Genomic DNA, 10,169 nt, shown 5'->3' on the forward strand with positions numbered 1-10,169 from the left:
TGTTTTCCTATCTCCCTTCATATCAGTGTGCTGTGTTTGAACGGAGAGTTTCTATCTTTTCTTCTATCCCTCTGAGACCCTGTTGTCCTGGTAATTGTTGCTGGCACGTTGGTTTCTAGATGGAGATGGGTTCTATAGCGGTCTCCTATTTGTTTTTGGTGGAGGTTGATCCTCTGACCATAAGAAGCCAGTATCTCCCGCAGGGTCGGGTGTCTTGCAGTGTATTCTTTGAGTCTTTCCTTGTCCTGGAAGATCCTTATTTTCCCATATCTTAATGGAAAACTTGGCCAGGGTACAGGATTCTGTGGGAGGCGTTTTTTACTTTCACCTTTTGGAAGATGTTGCTCCACTCCTCCTCTTCATGGTATCTGCTGGTATGTCTAAGAATATTCTTATCTTAGCTGCTTTGCATGTGACTGTCTTCCTTTCTCTTGCTGTGCTTAAATTTTTTCTTTCTCCTTGAAGTTGGATATTTTTACTATTATGTCTCAGTATGTTCTTCTTGGGGTCTAGTCTAGCTGGTGTCCTTTCTGCTTCCTGTATGAGCGGCTGGTTCTCACTCGTTCGCGTGGGAAAGTTTTCTTCCAGAAATTCCTTCGCTATCTTGGCTGTCGAGTTGTGTGGCATGTTGTACACCAGTAGACCAATTACTCGAATATTATTCCTCTTCATACTATCTGTCATTGATCTCAGGTTATCTTCTGCTTCTTTAATTTTCCTGTCTTTCCCACTTGCCTAGGTCTGTTTGAGTGTCCACAAGATCACTGATACAGTTCCCTGCCTCCTTAGGCCTAATTGTAAATTCTGTAACCTTGTGTGTGGCTTCTGCTACCTCCTTTGCTAGCTCCCGTAGTTCCCTTTGGTGGGTGGACTTCATCCCCTCTATTGTGGACTTCATATCTTCTATTAATGCATCCTCATTCTCCGTTGCTTCCTTCAGCTCCTGTATTCCTGCGAGCAGACTTCTGATTTTTCTGTGACAGATCCATGTCTGATTCTTCTATGAGAGTGTTAGCTCTGCTACTGTTTTGTCTCTGTTTTTTTTGTTGGGAGTAATGTGGTCTGTTGATTTTTCCTCTATCCTTTTGTCGGCCCCATGTTTCTGGGAGACCAGGGGGGCCTTCTCTGTGTTACTATTAAGGATGCTTTCATGGGGCTGCCTATGACCTCATACAGAGATGGTTCAGACTGCCATGTAGGCAGAGTTCCTCGATGACTTAGTGGCCAACAGTGATGAGAAGTTTCAGTGACTGGAGTGTGGGATGGAGCCTCAATGAGTGCCCCAAGGCTGCTTTGACCTGGTTTGTCAGGGCACACTTAGCAGCCTTTTTTCTTGTTTAATAAAAAAAAAAACTTAGGAGAAAAATGAAAACAAAAGAAAAAGGAAAAGCATAAAAGAGGAGAAAGAATAATAATAATGAAAAAGAAAATAGAGGAAAAAAAGGGGAAAAAAACCAACAGAATCCCCCCGCCCCCCTCTTCCAATTTCTAGAGGTGCCTAATAGAAGGCAGAGGTGGGGGAGGCCTTGCTGCCATGGGAAGTGGTGTTGATTTATTGAGGCCTCCAGAGCCAGGCTATGGGGAAAATGCTCTTGAGATCGAGAATGAACTCCCCAGGTCCCTGCAGGCCTATAGCGTTAAGCAGGTACACAGAGGCTATACCTGTAGGAGATGCACCTCAGCAGTGAGCCTCCTGCACTGGCCAGAAAAGGGTGGGGCAGCTAGGGGTGATGTGGGAGACACCAGCTGCAGCGCCTGCCTCCTATGCCAGCAGGAAAGGGCTGGGGCAGACAGGCTTAGAAGCTGGCACTGGGTACCCCGCAGGGCACCCCAGTGGTGTGAGCTGGCCAGAGACAGCTCCGGCGGGGACCGCAAAGCAGGGTCAGTAGGCTCCTTAGCAGGCAGGAACACTTTTCGTTTGGGCCGCTGGCGCTGGGAATGGCGCAGGGCCCTGCAGTGGCGCAGCCAGCCTGAAGTGGCTAAGGCGGAAATGCAGGGCCATGGGTAGAAGCGGCCTGGGCCCCGGCGGCTAAGTCCGCTGCAGCGTGGCCTCCCAGGCCAGGAGCAGGAGAAAAGCTGACGGGAGTGGGTGGGCAAACGGGGTGCCAGTGACGAGGTTCCAAGCAGCAATGCGGGTGGACTGTCCCCAGTGGAGGTCGCCCAGCCAGCCACCAGTAGATTGCAGGTCAGTTACCAGGGAGGGCCCTGGGTGAATGGAGGAGAGACCCAAACCCAAGGGCAGATCGCAGCCACATGGGGAGTGGGGAACTGCGGGAAAGGGAAACCTCTCCTAGTGGGGTCCCACAAGTGGGCAGCTGCTGTAGGGAATCCTGCCACAGCTGTGTGTCTCAGCAATGCAGCCAAGCAACTCCTGGCGTGGAGGTCGGTCTGGGGGGTGGAGTGGGTCTATCACTGATCGTGGCAGCGGTGGTGGCTCACGCTGGGGTCACTCAGCCTGATGGGCCGAGATGTCCCCAGAATTGGATTCTGGATCACTGAGGGCCCGGCTCAGGACAAATGGTGGGGGTAGGGTGCTATCCCAGGGGGATCTTTCACTCACCAGAATCCTTCCACACGGTGACCTGCACACTAAACCCGCCTTGTTCGAAAGAGCCCTCAGAGTGTGCGGCTCACATGCCATACTGAGAACTGGGAAGCCAGATAATAATGTTTCTTCTTTCCATAAAATTTTTTTATTTAAAAAAAAATCCTCAGTCAATCCTACTAAGAAAGTAAACTATTGTGATTACATTGCGTAATGATCACTTTCAGCAACATAAACAGTATCTTCAGCAACTTTCATTAAAACGTTGGTGCTAACTAGTTACAGAAAACATTTAAGCAATGACAAAATCAGTTTACCTAGCCTATATTCTGTCAGAGACATTGGCACTTGTCAGCCCGGCTGACAACCAAAACACCTCAACTGTCTAATTTTTGTGAAGCTGTTTGGCTCAAGGAAGAGCAAAATTAAGGCAAACCAGATAAGCTAGTGCCAGGTAAGTAGCACATTTCAAAGAACCTTTCTTAATAAAATACCTCTGGGTACCTGCAGCTAAGTACGTCCAGGTATGATCTCCACTGCATTGTGAGAAGGGGGAAGATGATGACATTCCCACTGTACTGAGGCAAGGACCTCAGTAAACCTAGAGGTGACAATCACTATCATGAAGCTGGATCACTGGCACAACATTGATATAACTGGCCTCGGGTGCAGGACAGGATTTCCTGTTGGAAGGGTGGCCTTCTGAGTCACAATAAGATATGATCCAATGTTTGGCAACTGCCTGGTAGCAACTAAACAATTCTACTTTACGTGACTGAAATATGGAATTACAGATATATTAAATCCCAAATAATGAAAAAAAGATATGATCCAAGCACTCAAGGCAGTAGGAGTGCCCAGGAATAGGAAGACTCCATCAGTAATGGGTGATGGTGGGGAAATCAACTTGAATTTACTGAAAACTGGAATCAGGTGGGAGACTGATAGAATGAAAGGCAAAGAATAATCTCAAATGTTTTGCCACAACCTGGAATACACTAGAACCAACCAGAAAACTTTTATTTGGGAAGCCAATCCTCAGACTTGACAGGGGGTAGGTGGAGGGAAGGTTTGGCACACATTTCCATATAAATTATTATCCTGACACTTCTTAGAGGTAGACAATGCCATGAAGGAATGGTGTTGATGTTAAACAAAGAAATGAGGAAACACAGAGATGCCCCATATTTGAGGTTTTCCAATATATATATTTAAAAATACAGTTATTTGTAAAAATCCCTTTCAGTAAAGTGCTTAGATGCCTTTTTATTTCATTTAAAAGGTGATATTCAGTATCTTAAAGCTCAAGGTCCAAGCAAAGTTGGGCTATAAAAAGGCCAAAGTTCACAGTAAACGTACAACTGTTTCTCTCCGTTGGATTAAAAGCCAATCTAAAGGCAGAGGAGCCCTGGTCTTTCCATTTATGAATCTCAAATTTAGTATTTAAAATAATGAGCACACCTGCCTCTAACCCCTCAGGTGTTTGCCTTCTAAAAAGTGATCAAGCTATGAGGTTGACAATACTCCCCATGGAATTCAGGAAAACATCCTCCAGGCTCACAATCATTCCGGGTTTCCCAGGGAAACTAAGTCACGACTTCCGTCCTTCCTCACGTCAGATCTATTACCTAGAATTACATTTCTTGCTTTACAATATTTTTCTATGCACTTACAAGTAAAATGAATTCTCAAGATCAGCAGCAAAACCTGATTCATACCAATATAAAAAATAAACCTTTCTAATACTAACTCTGGTAAAAAGAGAGGAAAGTGTTCTTGCAATCGACATGAGAATTGGAGCTTCCACATAGAAAGATCGATGTCCAGGCAAAGAAAAACTAGGAGCCCAGAGAAGAGGAAGAGCTAGCTACTTGAAGGGATGTATTTTTGTACTTGTTTGGCTCCAATCTCTGCTACGTAGATGGCTCCTGTCTTCCTGTCCACGTCCACAAGGTGGGGCGAAACCTGATCCGCAAGTTGGATGGTGCTGACCACAGAGCAGCGGCCGACGCTTCCTGCTGGGGGCGCAGCCACAAAGGAGAGGCGGCTGAGATTTAGCTGAGCGAAAAACACGTACTTCCCATCAGCAGTAAACCTGAGAAGACAGACATCTTAAACAATAAATAAATGGCTGGCACAAACACTTTGATGCTTATTTTCTGAACAGGTCTGTCCCCTACATTGAGAGACAAACACATGCTCCTTGCTGGATGACTCGTACAGGAGAATCGATCTAATCAAAGGAGGGACCATGTGTGCTGCGATGGGGGCATAGCCAAGGTTTAGCATCCAAAATGAAACTCACTGCCAACAAGTCGATTCCAATGCACAGTGAACCTGACAGGACAGTGTAGAACTGACCCGTGGGTTTCTCACACTGCACATCTTTTCGTGAGCTCCTAAATTACAGTTTGAACTGTTGAACTTTTAAAACAGCAGTGTCAGAAGGCAACCTGGGAATGCAGGGGATGAAGTGTCAAGCCGCCAACTAACTGAGGTGGATGGTTCAAACCCGCCAACCACTCCACGGGAGAGAGATGAGGCTGTCTGCTCCCATAGAGATGGACACTCTCCCAGAAACCCCCAAGAGCAGTTCTACTGAGTTCCATAAGGCTGCTGAGTTGAAATCCACTCAACGGCAGTGCGCCTGGTTTGGTGTTTTGTCTTGGTTTTTATCCTAATTGGAGCTCTACACAAAATGAAGATATGGTGTGAAACTGGGTATGAGACCATGGATTAGACATTGATTTTCGCTCTCTTCAAAAGCTTACCAAATGTTATCTGGAAGGTAGAGGCGGTAGGAAAGCTCTAGCCAAGCACACTGGGAGTTTAAATGTTTTCATTTTGCCTGGGACCCGAGATACCATTAATGTCCCCTTTACACAAACTTGTTTCTTGTTCATTCTCCCTTCTGCCCCTTGAACACTAATGATTTAAAAACCCTAACTTAACCATCCCCCAAACTAAGTCATTATCCACAGCATTACACAAGCATTTCAAACAAAAAAAGCCATCCTCACCTGACTGAAGACGGTCCCTCTTCTGTGAAGCAATCATCCCACATGCCTAACCACTCCCCGGTGACTTTATCAAACATTTGGATTCTTTTATTTCCTCGGTCGGCAACCCATACCTGAGAAAACACACGGAAAACTGTCAGTTGAGAAAGAGCCACCCTGTAGGAAGATGGGAAGAAAAGACAAACTGGTAGAGGGGAGAATGCATGCTGATTTCATATGTATTTGACCATGGCACATTTAAGCTTCTAATTTTAAAGGACCCAAGAAGGTGGTAGGAGGCCCATGTTCAGCTAAGGAAACTCAAGTTCAGGAAGGCTAACCAGCTACCTGAAGAGAAGAGCCACGATCTAAATGAACATCAGGTTTAAGCACATCCACGTGCGGCTGGTCTGCACAGACTCATGAAGCACGCAAACACTGGGGGGTTAGGTCTGACCAATCAGGTGGGAATTGGCCAGAGGCTGGTGGACAGCTGGGTTCTCCTCCTTACTGAAGCCAGAACAGTTCTTGTGCCATTTTTGCAACAGCACAGAAATGCATGCAGGGTTTCTAGGATAATAAATCTGTATGGGAGAGCAGACAACCTCATCTTTCTCCTGAGGAGCAGCTGGTGGGTTTGAACCACCCAACCTTGTGATTAGCAGTGGAACACAACCCATCGTGCCACCACACCTCCTTATTATCCTAAGAGGGATGCAATTAACTCAGCTCCAAATAGTACTGTGAAACCAGCACTCCAACTTGCTAGTTTCCAATTTATGTACAAAGTTCCCACGGTCCCTTTCTGTCCAGAACAGATTTTCCAAGTGTTATTAACACAATAAAAAGGACAAGAACATGTGAGGGCTTCATCATCCAGAGAATGCTTGCTGGACACAGAATCCGAAGCAGACATGAATATAGCCAATAGCATGAAACCAAGAGCCTTCCTGTAAGACCTATGATCATCCGACAAACACAAGCACGTGCTGGGCTTGAAAACAGAGCAACCTCGACTCAGTGTGTGTCCTCACAACCTACTGTCTATTGGGGCAACAGATACGCTAATCAAATGGGTCTATGGTAGCATGACAGGTACCGTAGAGGAAAAGGATAGGCTATCATAGGAAAGTGGAACAAAACATAAACATCAAATTTTGGGGTGGGAAGTGTTAAGGATTGAATTATGGCCCACAACCCCACCCCCCAAAAACATAAAGCTAAAGCAAGGGAAAGGGATGCTACTAGAAGTCCAGTTTATATCTGCACAGGTTTACCGCGAGGTACGGTTAGCCAAGTCTTGATCAGTGGATTCTTCTCAGGCAAGGGGGCTTCAGGAAGTGTGTGGAAGAATGGAATCAAAAGAAAATGGAATTTTTCCATGAACTTTTTGAAGCCCACTCAAAGCCCACCTGTCTTAGTCTCATGAGGTTCAAATAAAGGGGTGCAATCACAAAAGTGGCTTCCAAGGGGAACTGATGGACCAGTTAAATGCAAAGCAGCGGTCAGTTCAGAGCTTTGGGAGATCCCAAAGCAGCGGTCAGTTCCTACTTTGAGACCCCACAGGGGAAACCATGGAAGATTTTCTTGAAGGGCACAGGATGATCTAAAACACTGATAAAAACTAAACCAAACAAACGCAACTCCGACTCACAACGACCCGGTATGGCTGGGTAGCACTGCCCCTGTTGAGTTTCGGACACTAACTATTTGCGGAGGCAGAAAGCTGAATTTTTCTCTTACTGTGTGGCTGGTGATTTTGAACTGCTGATCTTGTAGGTAGCAGCCCAGTGTGCAACTCACTGCAGCACCCGGGCTCCTGTACAGGATGACCCTAAGGGCTTACCAAGAAAAAGGTTTCGAGACATCAGAGAGTTGCGCGGGTGAGAAAAGGGCCAGGAACGAGGTGCTAAGGGATTTGTTTCCCACCACAGGCACCTGCTCATTCTTGGAGGTCAGTCCCAGGAGATTTTCACTGGGAAACCTTCCCTCTCCCACCCTTCAGCCTGATCTTACCCCTCCAGACATTTTTATTCCCAACACTCAGAAAATATTTCCAAAGAACAGGATTAGAGTGTCCGATCTGCCATTCTAAGGCAGCTGAAATCAAGGAGCGTAGACTTCTTTAGGAAGGAGATGGCGACGTTGCCTTCAAGAGCATACGGGGTCCTTTTGTTCTTAAAGCCGCGGGAACCGTGGAGGGTGTCGCAGAAGAGAAAACGCGCCTGCTGTTCCAGAGACCTTTAAAAAAGAGCGTTTTGCAGGCATTTTGCAGAACGAAAGCAAGCACCTGAGAAAGAGGTTTGCCCAAAAGATGTTTCAAAAGGCCAGGAGGAAGCTGATCCATGAGAAAGCTCAGCACCATCACAAGGAACACAGGCAGACGGACAGAGCTGGAATCCCAGTGGCTCGGATGGCGAGAAAAGCTGGCGGCTTCTGTGCTAACCTGGAGAGCCCGCGCTGGCGGCTGTTATCATCAGAGGTATCAATGGTGTGAGCCCAAAGGTTTGAAAGGTGTTGCAGCTTCTCCGCCTTCACCGTTTTCAATGGCACCTTTGTGAAACCGAGCAAGGCTTCAAGGAACATGCTGAGGATGGTGGACCACGCAGTGCATGGGTCCCCACAGCTGATGTCAGTGAACAAAATGGTCTACAAGCGTGGTGACGGCAACATCACCAAGAAGCGTCTTGCCCTGACTTTAAGGTTAACACTTTGGTGGCACGATCTCTTGGGGAATATGGCCTCACCTGCATGGAGGATCTGCTTCATGAGATCTGTGCTGTTGGAAAACGCTTCAAAGAAGCAAGTACCTTCCTTGGCCCTTCACACGGGCTTCTCCACAAGGTGGGGTGAAGAAAAAGACCATCCATTTCAAAGAAGGTGGAGATGCTGGCCCAGGGAAGACCAGATCAACCAGCTTTCAAATGTGAGAAAAAAGTGTACGGGCCTAAAGGAAGTATGTGTGGAGAAACAATAGCTTCACATTTCAAGATTTCTGTTCTTAAGGGTTTCTATGGTTTTATAGTAAAGCCTTTTGACTTACGCTCCTATACCCCCTGTACCAGCTATAACCCCACGTGGGGACAGAGGTCTCTGTTAGGTTAGTGAATCCATGTCAGTACAGGGTGTGTCTTAAGCTAATCATTTCTGAGACATAAAACAGCAGAGTAAGCAGAGACATACAGCAGACACAAAGAAAACCTCGCATTATCCAAAGAAGATAGAGGCCCAGGAACCCTGATGGTGGCCCGCTGGCGAAGCTTACGCAAGATCTGCCCCAGAACCGACAGAAAAAACTGCTCCTGGAGCCTGTACGCTCAGTCTGGACTCCTAGCCTCCTGATTGGGAGAGAGAAATTTCTGTGTATGAAAGTCCCCCACTTGTAATTCTGTCACAGCTGCACTGCCACTGGGGCACAGATGCAGGAGTGTGACCCCAGGAGAAGCAATATTTATAGTAAAACCCAAAAAGTGAGTGACAAGGTGGTGAGGGTGGGGGGCAGGGATGGAAAACCAAGCAATGGCTTGAACATGCTGCTTGAGGCTCGCTCTCCCGAGGTGGTCCTGCCTGCATGGCCAGGGCTGTGCCTTGCTGCCTCTTTTTCAAGCCGCCAAACTTCAACCTCACTCACTTCTCCTCTTTTGATCACCAGTCTTTCCCCAGAATTGAAAATACATTCAAGCATTTCCAGTACAGTTTTCTACTAGACGGGTAATTTGTTAGTCATTCCCCCACCCCACCCAAGTAACTGCATGTTCGAATCCCTATTTGTTCCTTTTACCCTTTTGAGGATTTAAAAACAGGAGCCTGAGTCCATGAGGACTCCTGGTGGCTCTTTGTGTCCTACAGGTCTTCCTGGCTGGGCCCTCTCAGGAGCGGGTCACATGGCCTTTCTTCTGAGGTGCCTTGGGGCGGGTGGAAAGGGTCACCCTTCAATCAGCAGTCAAGGGCTTAGCCATTTGTGCCCCGGTCCACCAAAATCAACCCCCTGAGATACAGGATACCTGTTGTGTTCATTTCCCAATATATAGTGCTCCTCTGCACTACTTTTAATAGTGCGTGTCCGTGCTCCAAGGACTGTCCAGTCAGACCCTGAAAGCCCTACTCACTAGAACACACCCATGGCAGACCAAGAGCTACCAGACACATCCACCCCGACCCCCAGTGCACACGCATGTCCAGACCCAGGGTCCACGTAAGACAGTACTACTTTGTTACCCGACCAGCAGAGTCGACGGTCACGCTGTGAGGTATGTTGAAGTGAGTGGGCCCTGTGCCACTTTCACCATGCAGCCAGAGCATCATGAAATCTAGGAAGGCAAACAGGTTTGGTCAGAACACCATGTGATACACCTTATGCGTTTGTGATACAAGTTATAAAAACATGCCTGGATGACACTCCCCATTGGCTGTGCCTTCCTGGCTTCCTGCTTATGAACTCACTGACTGAATTCTTAAGCTTCTCTCTCTCTCTCTCTCTCTCACACACACACACACACACACACATTCCTTCTCTGCTTTAGCAATGCATGCTTCTCCAATTATTATTATTCACACACACACACGCACACACACACACACACACCTTCTCTGCTTTAGCAATGCATCTGCTTCTCCAGTTATTC

The 10,169-nt window shown here is 47.1% G+C and overlaps 1 protein-coding gene across 1 annotated transcript in view; it reads right to left on the bottom strand.

Moving 5' to 3' along the window:
- Positions 1-3,539: 3,539 nt before the first annotated feature.
- NHLRC3 (NHL repeat containing 3) overlaps positions 3,540-10,169 on the bottom strand; it is a 14,878-nt gene continuing 8,248 nt past the window's right edge. The window contains exons 5-7 of the mRNA XM_004711229.2: positions 9,763-9,854; positions 5,566-5,678; positions 3,540-4,640 (exon numbers count right to left, since the gene is read on the bottom strand). Of these exons, the coding sequence (XP_004711286.1) occupies positions 4,409-4,640; positions 5,566-5,678; positions 9,763-9,854 (437 nt within the window). The 3' untranslated portion in view covers positions 3,540-4,408. The remainder of the gene's footprint in view (positions 4,641-5,565; positions 5,679-9,762; positions 9,855-10,169) is intronic.

The sequence above is a fragment of the Echinops telfairi genome, unplaced genomic scaffold, assembly GCF_000313985.2.
Source record: "Echinops telfairi isolate 266 unplaced genomic scaffold, ASM31398v2 ScPeMD7_11;HRSCAF=52, whole genome shotgun sequence".
Classification (NCBI taxonomy): Eukaryota; Metazoa; Chordata; class Mammalia; order Afrosoricida; family Tenrecidae; genus Echinops; species Echinops telfairi.